This window comes from Salmo salar, chromosome ssa01 (assembly GCF_905237065.1).
Source record: "Salmo salar chromosome ssa01, Ssal_v3.1, whole genome shotgun sequence".
In the NCBI taxonomy this organism is placed as follows: Eukaryota; Metazoa; Chordata; class Actinopteri; order Salmoniformes; family Salmonidae; genus Salmo; species Salmo salar.
In genome coordinates, this window is record NC_059442.1 from 103589051 (window position 1) to 103606859 (window position 17809).

At 42.7% G+C, this 17809-nt stretch overlaps 1 protein-coding gene across 8 annotated transcripts in view; it reads right to left on the reverse strand.

Annotated features, from left to right (window-relative positions):
• LOC106595326 (collagen alpha-1(XIX) chain) overlaps positions 1–17809 on the reverse strand; it is a 252114-nt gene that overhangs the window by 75492 nt on the left and 158813 nt on the right. For all 8 annotated transcript variants that reach the window (XR_006756828.1, XM_045687095.1, XM_045687093.1 and 5 more), the window contains 4 exons: positions 14961–15014; positions 14182–14235; positions 12172–12252; positions 694–738 (listed from right to left, as the gene is read on the reverse strand). Coding sequence is in view for 7 of the 8 variants with exons in the window: in XM_045687095.1 (XP_045543051.1) it covers positions 694–738; positions 12172–12252; positions 14182–14235; positions 14961–15014 (234 nt within the window). In the remaining variant the exon portion in view is untranslated. The remainder of the gene's footprint in view (positions 1–693; positions 739–12171; positions 12253–14181; positions 14236–14960; positions 15015–17809) is intronic.

The window sequence follows — 17809 nt, forward strand, 5'->3', positions numbered from 1 at the left end:
ATTTTGATGACTATTAAAGGGAACAGGGTGCCATATGAAACTCATTTTGATGACTATTAAAGGGAACAGGGTGCCATATGAAACTCATTTTGATGACTGTTAAAGGGAACAGGGTGCCATATGAAACTCATTTTGATGACTGTTAAAGGGAACAGGGTGCCATATGAAACTCATTTTGATGACTGTTAAAGGGAACAGGGTGCCATATGAAACTCATTTTGATGACTGTTAAAGGGAACAGGGTGCCATATGAAACTCATTTTGATGACTGTTAAAGGGAACAGGGTGCCATATGAAACTCATTTTGATGACTGTTAAAGGGAACAGGGTGCCATATGAAACTCATTTTGATGACTATTAAAGGGAACAGGGTGCCATATGAAACTCATTTTGATGACTGTTAAAGGGAACAGGGTGCCATATGAAACTCATTTTGATGACTGTTAAAGGGAACAGGGTGCCATATGAAACTCATTTTGATGACTGTTAAAGGGAACAGGGTGCCATTTGGGACCCAGCTCAATAAAAGGAGAGTTCCCTGGCTTTAACAGGACCTGTGTTTCAGATCCAGATAAATCCAGATTGTGGTAACCCTGGGTGGTCTGCCTGTCTGTTTTGTCCCTCTTCCCCCACCATAGGGGGCTGCCATCCTGTTTTGGCCCTGTTCCTCCACCATAGGGGTTGTTTTTCTACCTTTGGCCCTCGTGATCCTCTGGGTCCAGATGTCATCCCCTCTTCCTGCCCGGGCGAAAAGAAGAAAGAACAAAATGATTTTCACAACCCAGACATCGTACAGCATACGTCAGCATTGATAATAATTACGCCGATAGAGATGGTCGCCTCGCTTCAGGTCCTTAGGAAACTATGCAGTATTTTGTTTTTTTAAGGTATTATTTCTTACATTGTTACCCCAGGAAATCTTTTTTTTTTTTACAAGCATTTCACTACGCTTGCAGTGACATCTGCTAACCATGTGTATGTGACAAATAACATTTGATATGATTTAAAGATTGGAGGCTAAACATGTAAGATACAGATAGACTGTCTGAAATTGACCAAGACACTCGGACCAACGATCTGCAGTTAAAAAGCCTTTATCAAGTCAAATACAATGTTATTTGTCACCTGCTTCGTACACAACAGGTGGAGACTAACAGTAAAATGCCAACAGGTCCTTCCCAACAATGCAGAGAGAAAGAAAGTAGAGAAATAATAGAAAGTAAAACACGTAATAATAAAAGTAATAATAGATACAGAATGAGTAATGATAACTTGTCTATTCTGTCTGCAAGGAGTACCAGTACTGAGTAATGATAACTTGTCTATTCTGTCTGCAAGGAGTACCAGTACTGAGTAATGATAACTTGTCTATTCTGTCTGTAAGGAGTACCAGTACTGAGTAATGATAACTTGTCTATTCTGTCTGCAAGGAGTACCAGTACTGAGTAATGATAACTTGTCTATTCTGTCTGTAAGGAGAACCAGTACTGAGTAATGATAACTTGTCTATTCTGTCTGCAAGGAGTACCAGTACTGAGTAATGATAACTTGTCTATTCTGTCTGCAAGGAGTACCAGTACTGAGTAATGATAACTTGGCTATATACAAGGAGTACCAGTACTGAGTAATGATAACTTGGCTATATATACAAGGAGTACCAGTACTGAGTAATGATAACTTGTCTATTCTGTCTGCAAGGAGTACCAGTACTCAGTAATGATAACTTGTCTATTCTGTCTGCAAGGAGTACCAGTACTGAGTAATGATAACTTGTCTATTCTGTCTGCAAGGAGTACCAGTACTGAGTAATGATAACTTGTCTATTCTGTCTGCAAGAGGTACCAGTACTGAGTAATGATAACTTGTCTATTCTGTCTGTAAGGAGTACCAGTACTGAGTAATGATAACTTGTCTATTCTGTCTGCAAGGAGAACCAGTACTGAGTAATGATAACTTGTCTATTCTGTCTGTAAGGAGTACCAGTACTGAGTAATGATAACTTGTCTATTCTGTCTGCAAGGAGTACCAGTACTGAGTAATGATAACTTGTCTATTCTGTCTGTAAGGAGTACCAGTACTGAGTAATGATAACTTGTCTATTCTGTCTGTAAGGAGAACCAGTACTGAGTAATGATAACTTGTCTATTCTGTCTGAAAGGGGTACCAGTACTGAGTAATGATAACTTGTCTATTCTGTCTGCAAGAGGTACCAGTACTGAGTAATGATAACTTGTCTATTCTGTCTGCAAGAGGTACCAGTACTGAGTAATGATAACTTGTCTATTCTGTCTGCAAGGAGTACCAGTACTGAGTAATGATAACTTGTCTATTCTGTCTGCAAGGAGTACCAGTACTGAGTAATGATAACTTGTCTATTCTGTCTGCAAGAGGTACCAGTACTGAGTAATGATAACTTGTCTATTCTGTCTGCAAGAGGTACCAGTACTGAGTAATGATAACTTGTCTATTCTGTCTGCAAGAGGTACCAGTACTGAGTAATGATAACTTGTCTATTCTGTCTGCAAGGAGAACCAGTACTGATTAATGATAACTTGGCTATATACAAGGAGTACCAGTACTGAGTAATGATAACTTGTCTATTCTGTCTGCAAGGAGTACCAGTACTGAGTAATGATAACTTGGCTATATACAAGGAGTACCAGTACTGAGTAATGATAACTTGGCTATATACAAGGAGTACCAGTACTGAGTAATGATAACTTGGCTATATACAAGGAGTACCAGTACTGAGTAATGATAACTTGGCTATATACAAGGAGTACCAGTACTAAGTAGTGATAACTTGTCTATTCTGTCTGCAAGGAGAACCAGTACTGAGTAATGATAACTTGTCTATTCTGTCTGCAAGAGGTACCAGTACTGAGTAATGATAACTTGTCTATTCTGTCTGCAAGGAGTACCAATACTGAGTAATGATAACTTGTCTATTCTGTCTGCAAGGAGAACCAGTACTGAGTAATGATAACTTGTCTATTCTGTCTGCAAGAGGTACCAGTACTGAGTAATGATAACTTGTCTATTCTGTCTGCAATGAGAACCAGTACTGAGTAATGATAACTTGTCTATTCTGTCTGCAATGAGAACCAGTACTGAGTAATGATAACTTGTCTATTCTGTCTGCAAGGAGTACCAGTACTGAGTAATGATAACTTGTCTATTCTGTCTGCAAGGAGTACCAGTACTGAGTAATGATAACTTGTCTATTCTGTCTGCAATGAGAACCAGTACTGAGTAATGATAACTTGTCTATTCTGTCTGCAAGGAGTACCAGTACTGAGTAATGATAACTTGTCTATTCTGTCTGCAAGGAGTACCAGTACTGAGTAATGATAACTTGTCTATTCTGTCTGCAAGAGGTACCAGTACTGAGTAATGATAACTTGTCTATTCTGTCTGCAAGGAGAACCAGTACTGAGTAATGATAACTTGTCTATTCTGTCTGCAAGGAGTACCAGTACTGAGTAATGATAACTTGTTTATTCTGTCTGCAAGGAGTACCAGTACTGAGTAATGATAACTTGTCTATTCTGTCTGCAAGGAGTACCAGTACTGAGTAATGATAACTTGTCTATTCTGTCTGCAAGGAGTACCAGTACTGAGTAATGATAACTTGTCTATTCTGTCTGCAAGAGGTACCAGTACTGAGTAATGATAACTTGTCTATTCTGTCTGCAATGAGAACCAGTACTGAGTAATGATAACTTGTCTATTCTGTCTGCAAGGAGTACCAGTACTGAGTAATGATAACTTGTCTATTCTGTCTGCAAGGAGTACCAGTACTGAGTAATGATAACTTGTCTATTCTGTCTGCAAGAGGTACCAGTACTGAGTAATGATAACTTGTCTATTCTGTCTGCAAGGAGAACCAGTACTGAGTAATGATAACTTGTCTATTCTGTCTGCAAGGAGTACCAGTACTGAGTAATGATAACTTGTCTATTCTGTCTGCAAGGAGTACCAGTACTGAGTAATGATAACTTGTTTATTCTGTCTGCAAGGAGTACCAGTACTGAGTAATGATAACTTGTCTATTCTGTCTGCAAGGAGTACCAGTACTGAGTAATGATAACTTGTCTATTCTGTCTGCAAGGAGTACCAGTACTGAGTAATGATAACTTGTCTATTCTGTCTGCAAGAGGTACCAGTACTGAGTAATGATAACTTGTCTATTCTGTCTGCAAGAGGTACCAGTACTGAGAAATGATAACTTGGCTATATACAAGGAGTACCAGTACTGAGTGGATGTGCAGGGGTACGAGGTCATTGAGGAAGATATGTACATATAGTTAGAGATAAATAATAAAGTAGGACTAAATAATAAAGTATCCATGTAGGAAAGTTCAAACAAGCCAAACAATTCTCCTACTGCAAATCACACATCAGCAATTCACTTTGAGAACAAGACAGTGTTTCTCCCAGAAGCACAGCCACTGCCTGTGTGAGACTTCAATGGGAATATGGAATATACCTCCAACTACACAGGGCAAACAGTAGGAACACTTCATTTCACCACGAGCCGTGTGTTCAATACTCTCCTACTTTACAACATGTTTTAACAGCTTCTACGTTGTGAAGTGAGACCCATAATGCTCTGCTGCTGCCACACACAGAAGTCCACGGGTGTCTCCCAAATAACACCCTATTCTCTATATAGTGCCCTATGGGTCCTGGTCAAAAGTGATGCACTATAAAGGGAATAGGGTGCCATTCTGGACGCAGGCTTGATTGGGATCGGGGATAAGCATTATTTACAGTACACCCCCTTGATGGAAAATGGATTTCTGTGTTCAGCATGCATTAGTGCTACAACTAAGTCCTGCATTGCACAATGTAAATCAGCCATCTGAAACGTTGCTTCATGCTAATGCAGCAGTTTTGAAATAAAGCTCCCCCACATTTTAACAAGTGTTCAGAGTACAAATAAAAATAAAGTTGGATGAACTCAAATAACCTGTGTTTGTTTCTCTGGTTTTACTTCCTCAAGGGTGTAGTGGTGTGTCATTTGAATTGGCACTGAATTCAATATGTAAATAAGTTGAAATGTGCCAATAAAGAATGGTTTAAATTCTCTCTCTCTCACTCTCTCTTTTTTTCCCTTGCTCTCTCTGTCTTCCTTACCTTCCTTCATCCATCCATCCATCCATCCATCCATCCATCCATCCATCCATCCATCCATCCATCCATCCATCCCCCTGTATCCCTCCATCACTGCCCTCCTCAACTATTCACTACTCACAGGCCGTGTCCCAAATCTGGCTTGCCCAGTAATTACTTAAACTGCCTACTGTGTAGTACTAATCATACAAAATAGTATTTAGAATGTACTGTTTCGTAACAATGAATGCAGTAACAACAAATATCAGCATACTAGGCTCCTCCTACTGAGACTGTGCCATCTAACACACAATTACGTTGCCTGCTGGGAAAAAACAGCTCAGGTTGTTTTCATATATTTGTTGTTGTTGTGTTTTTGCATTGATATTGACTGATTAACTAATATTATGCTACACAAAGATACATAACATCCATTTTTCTAAACTAATCCAATGTGTTCGTTGGACTTATTGCACCCATTACTGAGTTGTTGTTCCAGTTTAGATGGTTTTAAGGTAGTCTTATTTATTCTTCTGTTTAACCCTGCCAGTCATTCTGAAACCAAGTTGTTGTGAGTGAAGAACAGTTCCAATTGTTGGATATCCCCACTCTGGCTGGATTCCAATAGGATTCAAACATCACTTTGCAAGCCAGCATGAGTCCAAAACACAGCAAAGGTTGGTCACCAGCAAAACACAGTGAAGGCTGGTCACCAGCAAAACACAGTGAAGGCACCATGAAAACACAGTGAAGGCAGCATGAAAACACAGTGAAGGCAGCATGAAAACACAGTGAAGGCAGCATGAAAACACAGTGAAGGCACAATGAAAACACAGTGAAGGTACCATAAAAACACAGTGAAGGCACCATGAAAACACAGTGAAGGCAGCATGAAAACACAGTGAAGGCACAATGAAAACACAGTGAAGGTACCATAAAAACACAGTGAAGGCAGCATGAAAACACAGTGAAGGCAGCATGAAAACACAGTGAAGGCACAATGAAAACACAGTGAAGGTACCATAAAAACACAGTGAAGGCACCATGAAAACACAGTGAAGGCACCATGAAAACACAGTGAAGGTACCATAAAAACACAGTGAAGGTACCATAAAAACACAGTGAAGGTACCATAAAAACACAGTGAAGGCTGGTCACCAGTAAAATCAGCAGTGGTGGAAAAAGTTCTCAACTGTCATACTGGAGTAAACGTAAAGATAATAGAAAATGACTCAAGTAAAAGTGAAAGTCACCCAGTAAAATCCTACTTGAGTAAAAGTCTAAAAGTATTTGGTTATAAACATACTTAAGTATCAAAAGTACAGTTGAAGTCGGAAGTTTACAAGCCAAATACATTTAAACTCAGTTTCACAGTTCCTGACATTTAATCCTAGTAAAAATTCCCTGTCTTGGGTCAGTTAGGATCACCACTTTATTTTAAGAAAGCTAAATGTCAGAATAATAGTAGAGAGAATTATTTATTTAAGCTTTTTCTTTCATCACATTCCCAGTGGGTCACAAGTTTACATACACTCAATTGGTATTTGGTAGCATTGCCTTTAAATTGTTTAACTTGGGTCAAACAATTCAGGTAGCCTTCCACAAGCTTCCCACAATAAATTGGGTGAATTTTGGCCCATTCCTCCTGACAGAGCTGGTGAAACTGAGTCAGGTTTGTAGGCCTCCTTGCTCGCACACACTTTTTCAGTTCTGCCCACACATTTTCTATAGGATTGAGGTCAGGGCTTTGTGATGGCCACTCCAATACCTTGACTTTGTTGTCCTTAAGCCATTTTGCCACAACTTTGGAAGTATGCTTGGGGTCACTGTCCATTTGGAAGACCCATTTGTGACCAAGCTTTAACTTCCTGACTGATGTCTTGAGATGTTGCTTCAATATATCCACATCATTTTCCATCCTCGTGATGCCATCTATTTTGTGAAGTGCACCTGTCCCTCCTGCAGCAAAGCACCCCCACAACATGATGCTGCCACCCCTGTGCTTCACGGTTGGGATGGTGTTCTTCTGATTGCAAGCCTCCCACTTTTTCCTGCAAACATAATGATGGTCATTATGGCCAAACAGTTCTATTTTTGTTTCATCAGACCAGAGGACATTTCTCAAAAATGTACGATCTTTGTCCCCATGTGCAGTTGCAAACCGTAGTCTGGCTTTTTTATGGCGGTTTTGGAGCAATGGCTTCTTCCTTGCTGAGTGGCCTTTCAGGTTATGTCGATGTAGGACTCGTTTTACTGTGGATATAGATACTTTCGTACCTGTTTCCTCCAGCATCTTCACAAGGTCCTTTGCTGTTGTTCTGTGAGTGATTTGCACTTTTTGCACCAAGGTACATTCATTTCTAGGAGACAGAATGCGTCTCCTTCCTGAGTGGTATGATGGCTGTGTGGTCCCATGGTGTTTATACTTGCATACTATTGTTTGTAAAGATGAACGTGGTACCTTCAGGCATTTGGAAATTGCTCCCAAGGATGAACCAGACTTGTGGAGGTCTACAATTTTTTTCTGAGGTCTTGGCTGATTTCTTTTGATCTTCCCATGATTTCAAGCAAAGACGCACACCTCCAACTGACTCAAATGATGTCAATTAGCCTATCAGAAGCTTCTAAAGCCATGACATCATTTTCTGGAATTTTCCAAGCTGTTTAAAGGCACAGTCAACTTAGTGTATGTTTACTTCTGACCCACTGGAATTGTGATACAGTGAATTCTAAGTTAAATAATCTGTCTGTAAGCAATTGTTGGAAAAATTACTTGTGTCATGCACAAAGTAGATGTCCTAACCGACTTGCCAAAACTATAGTTTGTTAACAAGAAATTTGTGGAGTGGTTGAAAAACAAATTTTAATGACTCCAACCTAAGTGCACATAAACTTCCGACTTCAACTGTAAATGGAATCGCTAAAATGTAGTTAAGTATCAAAAGTAAAAGTAACAGTATAAACCATTTCAAATGTCTTATGATAAGCAAACCAGATGACACCATTTATTTCTTTATTTGACGGATAGCCAGGGGCACACTCCAACACTCAGACATAATTTACAGATAGCCAGGGGCACACTCCAACACTCAGACATCATTTACAGATAGCCAGGGGCACACTCCAACACTCAGACATCATTTACAGATAGCCAGGGGCACACTCCAACACTCAGACATCATTTACAGATAGCCAGGGGCACACTCCAACACTCAGACATCATTTACAAACAAAGCATTTGTGTTTAGTGAGTCAGCCAGATCAGAGGCAGTACAGTACGGACGACGAGGGATTTTCTCTTGATAAGTGTGTGAATTGGACCATTTTCCTGTCAAAATGTAACGAGTACTTTTGGGTGTCAGGGAAAATGTATGGAGTAAAGTAAAGTACAGATACCCCCAAAAAACGACTTAAGTAGTACTTTAAAGTATTTTTACTTAAGTACTTTACAGCACTGAAAATCAGCACCTATGCAGTTTTTTTCAGTAGGGTTGATTCCTGCCATATGTTCACGTTGGTACATCGCGTCCCCTCAGCTGATTATCAGCTGTTGTCAAACACACAGATGATTCTCTAGACATGTAGATAAAATATTACATTTTCACATACCCAAAATGCCTACCATTTAGAACGCAAGTACAGGTATTGGGACATGGCCAAAGTGTCAAAGATGCTTACAGTCCAACGGTATCTCTGTGTCTCCCCTCATCCCTCCCTCCATCTCTCCTCCTCTACACTTGTTTACGTACTCATTCACTCTGAGCCAGTCACAGTGTTAAAGATGTTCAAGGTCCAACTGTGTCCATCTACATCCCTCCATCATTCCCTCTCTACATCCCTCCATCCTTCCCTCTCTACATTCCTCCATCCTTCCCTCTCTACATCCCTCCATCATTCCCTCTCTACATTCCTCCATCCTTCCCTCTCTACATTCCTCCATCCTTCCCTCTCTACATCCCTCCATCCTTCCCTCTCTACATCCCTCCATCCTCCCCTCTCTACATCCCTCCATCATTCCCTCTCTACATTCCTCCATCCTTCCCTCTCTACATCCCTCCATCCTCCCCTCTCTACATTCCTCCATCCTTCCCTCTCTACATCCCTCCATCCTCCCCTCTCTACATCCCTCCATCCTCCCCTCTCTACATCCCTCCATCCTCCCCTCTCTACATCCCTCCATCCTCCCCTCTCTACATCCCTCCATCCTTCCCTCTCTACATTCCTCCATCCTTCCCTCTCTACATCCCTCCATCCTCCCCTCTCTACATCCCTTCATCCTCCCCTCTCTACATCCCTCCATCCTCCCCTCTCTACATCCCTCCATCCTCCCCTCTCTACATTCCTTCATCCTCCCCTCTCTACATCCCTCCATCCTTCCCTCTCTACATTCCTCCATCCTTCCCCCTTCTACATTCCTCCATCCTTCCCCCTTCTACATTCCTCCATCCTTCCCTCTCTACATCCCTCCATCCTTCCCTCTCTACATCCCTCCATCCTTCCCTCTCTATATCCCTCTATCCTCCCCTCTCTATAGCCCTCCATCCTTCCCTCTCTATATCCCTCCATCCTTCCCTCTCTACATCCCTCCATCCCCCTCTCTACATCCCTCCATCCTCCCCTCTCTACATCCCTCCATCCTTCCCTCTCTATATCCCTCCATCCTTCCCTCTCTATATCCCTCTATCCTCCCCTCTCTACATCCCTCCATCCTTCCCTCTCTACATCCCTCCATCCTTCCCTCTCTACATCCCTCCATCCTTCCCTCTCTGTATCCCTCCATCTTTCCCACCTCCACACTTGTTTACCTACTCACTTTCTTAGAGCCATACCTCTCCCTGACACCATTAACATGCCAACATCTCTCTTATTACTCTGCTCTACCGAGCACATTAGCTCTTAATGTGTGTGTGTGTGTGTGTGTGTGTGTGTGTGTGTGTGTGTGTGTGTGTGTGTGTGTGTGTGTGTGTGTGTGTGTGCGCTCCGACCTAATGAGTAGTTCCACTGTCATGCTTAATGTTCAGTTTAGCACCTTCCATGTACAAACAAACATTATTGCCCTAGCCTAACATGAGAGCTGGCACCCTATTCCCTACATAGTGCACTACTTTTGACCAGGGCTTTGGAACAGCTTTAGGGAACAGGGTGCTATTCAGAACTCATACCTATACTGCTAGCTGATATCTGCCATCACTGCTTGGGCTTGCACCATGCAAAACGCAGAAAACCTGGGTTCAATTATTTTTTTGAACTCATTGAAAATACTTACTTTGTGCTTGACTGAGCAGGCTCTGCTTAATGGACCCAAGAATAGTTCCAATACGATAAACCCCACCCTGTGGCAACCCAGCTAGACCTCTCTACAAATATGAATGATTTCAAATAGTATTTCAACCCAGGTCTGAAACACAGGCAAGTCAACCAACACATCTTGACTGTTAAGCTCTGCTACTAGCTGGTACTGCAGGTGCTGTGTCTGTACAGGTAACTAGCTGGTACTGCAGGTGCTGTGTCTGTACAGGTAACTAGCTGGTACTGCAGGTGCTGTGTCTGTACAGGTAACTAGCTGGTACTGTAGGTGCTGTGTCTGTACAGGTAACTAGCTGGTACTGCAGGTGCTGTGTCTGTACAGGTAACTAGCTGGTACTGCAGGTGCTGTGTCTGTACAGGTAACTAGCTGGTACTGTAGGTGCTGTGTCTGTACAGGTAACTAGCTGGTACTGCAGGTGCTGTGTCTGTACAGGTAACTAGCTGGTACTGCAGGTGCTGTGTCTGTACAGGTAACTAGCTGGTACTGCAGGTGCTGTGTCTGTACAGGTAACTAGCTGGTACTGCAGGTGCTGTATAAAGGAACAAATAAAGGAAACAGTTGAGTAAATGAGTGGGAGCTTCCACACAGGTATTGTTCTGAGTTAATTAGGCAATTAACATCCCATCATGCTTAGGGTCATGTATAAAAATGCCCAGTTGCCCATTATTTTGGCTACCATGGCTAGAAATGACTTTGAAAGAGGGGTTTCAAAGGAGCATTTTTTAAAGTCTGTGTGTGTGTCAGTAACCAGACCTCAACCCAAATGAACACTTATAGGAGATTCTGGAGCGGCGCCTGAGACAGCATTTTCCACCAACTTCAACAAAACACCAAATGATAGAATTTCTGGTGGAAGAATGGTGTGGGATCCCTCCAAAAGAATTTCAGACACTATGCCAAGGCACATTGAAGCTGTTCAGGCTCGTGGTGACCCAACGACCTATTAAGACACTTTATGTTGGTGTTACCTTTATTTTGGTAGTTCCCTGCATGTAATGAACACTTCTAAATGCAAAGCCGGGGCCGCAAAGTAGTCTGCTGACAGCTTTAAGCCTCAGAACGGGGGTGGATAGGCCATTACCTTGGCTGGTGTCATTGAATGCTGGATTACTTACTAGCATTGCATCTGCATGATGTCAGGGCTGTGCTACGACAGGCACTCCTCTCAGTCAACATGTTTGCTGCTGTCGTCGCAGCTGTTTCTAGCTGATCTACTACTCTCTGTGTGTATGTGTGTGTGTGTGTGTGTGTTTGTGTGTGTGTGTGTCTGTTTGTGAGATCATGTGTCCAGTGATGACTGAATACCATGCACTGAATTCCAAAGTGATATACTAATCTACTTTGTGTGTGTGTGTGTGTGTGGATAAGGCTAAAACAAGCCAATAAGGTCAGATCAGATGGTGATAACAGTGTCTCTATGCATCTCAAATGGAACCCTATTCCATACTGTCTGTCTGTCTGTCTGTCTGTCTGTCTGTCTGTCTGTCTGTCTGTCTGTCTGTCTGTCTGTCTGTCTGTCTGTCTGTCTGTCTGTCTGTCTGTCTGTCTGTCTGTCTGTCTGTCTGTCTGTGTGTCTTGTGTGTGTGTGTGTGTGTGTGTGTGTGTGTGTGTGTGGATAAGGCCAAAACAAGCCAATAAGGTCAGATCAGATGGTGATAACAGTGTCTCCATGCATCCCAAATGGAACCCTATTCCATACTGTAGTGCACTACTTTGACCAGAGCCCTATGAGCTCTCAGCAAACCCACCAGATGTTCAGCTACTGGCTCTCCAGGCTCTCCCTTGGGTCCAGGCAGGCCCTGGGGTCCCATCACACCTCCAGAGTCCCCCTAGGGAGGGAGAGAGAGAGAGAGAGAGACAGACAGACAGACAGACAGACAGACAGACAGACAGACAGACAGACAGACAGACAGACAGACAGACAGACAGACAGACAGACAGACAGACAGACAGACAGACAGACAGACAGACAGACAGACAGAGCGAGAAAGTCAATCAAACAGAAAGACAGACAGACAGAGAGAGAGAGAGAGAGATAGGGAGACAGACAGACAGACAGACAGACAGACAGACAGACAGACAGACAGACAGACAGACAGACAGACAGACAGACAGACAGACAGACAGACAGACAGACAGACAGACAGACAGACAGACAGACAGACAGACAGACAGACAGACAGACAGACAGACAGACAGAGAGACAAAGAGGACAGAGAGAGTGAGAAAGTCAATCAGACAGAAAGACAGACAGACAGCCACTGCAGCGACAGATGGGCCGTGTCATCTCTACAGGACAGGAGGGGACTCTGAGTGACTGACGTTCACACGCAGATAAGGGATGGGTGTAGGAGGGGGGTGAGGCTGGTGAGGCAGGGGGGAGTCAGGAGGGGAAAGCGGGGGCCTCTGTCACCCCACTTCTATGAGTGACACACACAGTGTGGGAGGTGGAGGGGATATCTGCCACCCCACTGGAATCATTTCACACAGCAACAGGGCTTAATTAAGAAATGACACCCCAAAACAATATTATTGTCTTTTTTTCATTAGTCCACAGCGTGTTTGTGTGCGTGGAGGAAACAGACCTGGCAGTATTTTATAAACTGTAGCATACAGCCTTGTCAGTGATGCCTATGTGTGTGTGTGTCTGTCTGTAGCATGCAGCGTTGTCAGAGATGTGTGTGTGTGTATAGGACACAGTAGAGCTGAGCTCATCATGCACAGTATACAGGACTATACACCAGTAGAACCACTTGATACAGGACTATACACCAGTAGAACCACTTGATACAGGACTATACACCAGTAGAACCACTTAATACAGGCTATACCCCAGTAGAACCACTTAATACAGGCTATACACCAGTAGAACCACTTCATACAGGACTATACACCAGTAGAACCACTTAATACAGGACTATACACCAGTAGAACCACTTAATACAGGCTATACACCAGTAGAACCACTTGATACAGGCTATACCCCAGTAGAACCACTTAATACAGGCTATACACCAGTAGAACCACTTAATACAGGGTATACAGCAGTAGAACCACTTAATACAGGCTATACACCAGTAGAACCACTTAATACAGGCTATACACCAGTAGAACCACTTAATACAGGGTATACACCAGTAGAACCACTTAATACAGGGTATACACCAGTAGAACCACTTAATACAGGCTATACACCAGTAGAACCACTTAATACAGGCTATACACCAGTAGAACCACTTGATACAGGCTATACACCAGTAGAACCACTTAATACAGGCTATACACCAGTAGAACCACTTAATACAGGCTATACACCAGTAGAACCACTTGATACAGGCTATACACCAGTAGAACCACTTGATACAGGCTATACACCAGTAGAACCACTTAATACAGGCTATACACCAGTAGAACCACTTAATACAGGCTATACACCAGTAGAACCACTTAATACAGGCTATACACCAGTAGAACCACTTGATACAGGCTATACACCAGTAGAACCACTTAATACAGGCTATACACCAGTAGAACCACTTGATACAGGCTATACACCAGTAGAACCACTTAATACAGGCTATACACCAGTAGAACCACTTAATACAGGCTATACACCAGTAGAACCACTTAATACAGGAAGGGAGTGGCTATCCAATCTGAAAGTCGTGCATCATCCTCTACGGTGATGGTGAAACATCTGTCTAATGTCTGCCTGCAGGTCTGTTCTTAAAGGTGTAAGACTTGATTTGAAGCTTTACCTTGTTTCCTTTAAGACCGTCTCTTCCAGGTATTCCCTGGTCCCCCGACGAACCCTAGAAACAGAGGACAGAACAGAGACACATCTATCAACCAGGTCTACACACACACACGCACGCACGCACACACGCACACACACACACACACACACACACACACACACACACACACACACACACACACCCTCTATTACCATACAGATACATTTATCTCTCTCCTTCTCTCCGCTTCAGCGGGCCCACCATGTTCCAACATCCTTTCCCTTTTCCAGGATGAAATGCCTCTCTTTCCCTCTCCTGCTTCTGAATAAAGACAGATACTCATTATGGGTGCAGCAGGTGCAGCAACAGATTGGGGTCCCTGTCTGCCTCCGCTCCCTCATAACGTAAAACGCTCCGATCTGCCTCTACCCACTAATTCATTCTCAAATTTGATTACTGATCGTCTGTGTAACAATTCAAGACTTTGCCCCCCCCCATTGCCTTCATCAGCTCTCTTCTTCTCTCTCTTACTTTCTCTCCATCTCTCCTCAGCGGTTTATCTATGTATTTCCTTACTGTCCTTTGGTAGGTGTAGTTGGGGGAACAGTGGAACAAGGGAGATAAAGACATGAGAGAAGGAGGAAGATGAGATTGTTCTTTCTGGAGGGGTGGGGTCAATTCCATTTCAACTCAGGAACAAAAAACGGAGTATATCTTCCATAACTGAAATAGAATTGACCACACCCCTGGTGCAGACGGTACTTAATACATGTATTGTAAGTAACATGTCTTTTACTTACCGTGTCTCCTGGAATCCCTGGGAGTCCGATGAGTCCAGGAGGACCTTCTTTACCCTGGAAAACAGTCAGAGAAGTGTTAGAGTTTAATATCCCTTCTAGCAATCACAGCCTGGCCCATGGTTACCTGCCTGTCTGGCTACCTGCAGACAGCCCCAGCAATCACTCTCTGATTCAGAGAGTTGTATTACTGAGCTGCCAACTGTACACCCCAGTAAAGACATGCTGTTCTGGAGGCCTTTCTGGTCACCAAGGGGTTGAAAGTTGGATGCTAAGCTAAGACATCTCGGAGATGTTGGCACTGTATAGACTGTAGCTAGCTACTAGACACCAGAGGGATATACTACAAAGTAGGATCAATTAGTTAGCCAGCTAACTTTGATAAATAACCAGAAATAACTGTTGATTTTCTGGTTCATTAAGAAAGCTAAACGTATATGTGTTTTTGGTTGTTCAGTCAATTAGACCAAGCCCATTTCAAGCTTCTCTTTCTTAAAAAATACGGTTATTTGGGGATATTTACTGGCTAACTCTTTGATCCTACTTTGCAGAATACCCTTCAGGACATCCGGCAGTTTCATTTTATTTTAAAGTTATAGTCTGGGATTCGACAGTTGTGTCAAGCTCAAAAGGCATTTATAAGTTATATCTGTCAAGAATCAAATGGGTAAATATCAAGAATTGAAAAGACCAATGAACCATTTCCCAAATACCAGACTGTAGGGGACAAACTGTAGGGGAAGAAAGAAGATTGTAGCAATCTTTTGTTGTTTGACATGCTGTGAGAATTGCAGCAATCTGTCTGGTTTGGGAGCTTGACCATCCCCTTCAGGTATCAGAGGGCAGTAGAGGAAAACAGGAGCTATTGAAGTGTTCTATAGTAGTTACATTGAACGACCCACTTCCACTTCCAGTCAACAGGTGGCCCAGCCTAAAAAGTTTGATTAGTCATACCGTTTGATAAGAATTTTATTTGGATTTTAAGCTCCAAGGGCTAGTCTTCCAAGAGTCCATAGAGTTTAAGATAGTCATTTCTCTCCGTAGACCAATATAAATTTCTCAAACATCTGACCTGAGGTAAAAGCACTTGTCATGCCATATAGACCTAGTTCTAGTTCCTGGGGTGAGTTGCATTACCACTAGCTGCTCAGGGAACTTGAACTAGAACCTAAACCAACTACAGGTGCACTAAAGGTGATCTAGGGTATCTGAGTACTTGGTACACAATGTAATAAATTCTGTTTCCTGTGTCAATCCAAACAGTTTCATACTACTGTACGAATAAGTACAATGGCAGATGATCATATAGCTTGTGTTGTTGGGTATTGTTGGGTGATAAAGACCCTTTATTCTCTGCTGATAGAGACTCTTGGTTCTCTGCTGATAGAGACTCTTGGTTCTCTGGTGATAGAGACTCTTGGTTCTCTGGTGATAGAGACTCTTGGTTCTCTGGTGATAGAGACTCTTTGTTCTCTGGTGATAGAGACTCTTTGTTCTCTGCTGATAGAGACTCTTTGTTCTCTGGTGATAGAGACTCTTTGTTCTCTGCTGATAGAGACTCTTTGTTCTCTGCTGATAGAGACTCTTTGTTCTCTGGTGATAGAGACTCTTTGTTCTCTGGTGATAGAGACTCTTTGTTCTCTGGTGATAGAGACTCTTTGTTCTCTGGTGATAGAGACTCTTGGTTCTCTGGTGATAGAGACTCTTGGTTCTCTGGTGATAGAGACTCTTGGTTCTCTGGTGATAGAGACTCTTGGTTCTCTGGTGATAGAGACTCTTGGTTCTCTGGTGATAGAGACTCTTGGTTCTCTGGTGATAGAGACTCTTGGTTCTCTGGTGATAGAGACTCTTGGTTCTCTGGTGATAGAGACTCTTTGTTCTCTGGTGATAGAGACTCTTTGTTCTCTGCTGATAGAGACTCTTTGTTCTCTGCTGATAGAGACTCTTTGTTCTCTGGTGATAGAGACTCTTGGTTCTCTGGTGATAGAGACTCTTTGTACTCTGGTGATAGAGACTCTTTGTTCTCTGGTGATAAAGACTCTTTGTTCTCTGGTGATAGAGACTCTTTGTTCTCTGGTGATAGAGACTCTGTTCTCTGGTGATAGAGACTCTGTTCTCTGGTGATAGAGACTCTTTGTTCTCTGCTGATAGAGACTCTTTGTTCTCTGCTGATAGAGACTCTTGGTTCTCTGGTGATAGAGACTCTTTGTTCTCTGGTGATAGAGACTCTGTTCTCTGGTGATAGAGACTTTGTTCTCTGGTGATAAAGACTCTTTGTTCTCTGGTGATAGAGACTCTTTGTTCTCTGGTGATAGAGACTCTGTTCTCTGGTGATAAAGACTCTTTGTTCTCTGCTGATAGAGACACTTTGTTCTCTGGTGATTGAGACTCTTTGTTCTCTGCTGATAGAGACTCTGTTCTCTGGTGATAGAGACTCTGTTCTCTGGTGATAGAGACTCTTTGTTCTCTGCTGATAGAGACTCTTTGTTCTCTGCTGATAGAGACTCTTTGTTCTCTGGTGATAGAGACTCTTTGTTCTCTGGTGATAGAGACTCTTTGTTCTCTGGTGATAAAGACTCTTTGTTCTCTGGTGATAGAGACTCTTGGTTCTCTGCTGATAGAGACTCTTTGTTCTCTGCTGATAGAGACTCTTTGTTCTCTGGTGATAGAGACTCTTTGTTCTCTGGTGATAGAGACTCTGTTCTTTGGTGATAGAGACTCTTTGTTCTCTGCTGATAGAGACTCTTTGTTCTCTGCTGATAGAGACTCTTGGTTCTCTGGTGATAGAGACTCTTTGTTCTCTGCTGATAGAGACTCTGTTCTCTGGTGATAGAGACTCTTTGTTCTCTGCT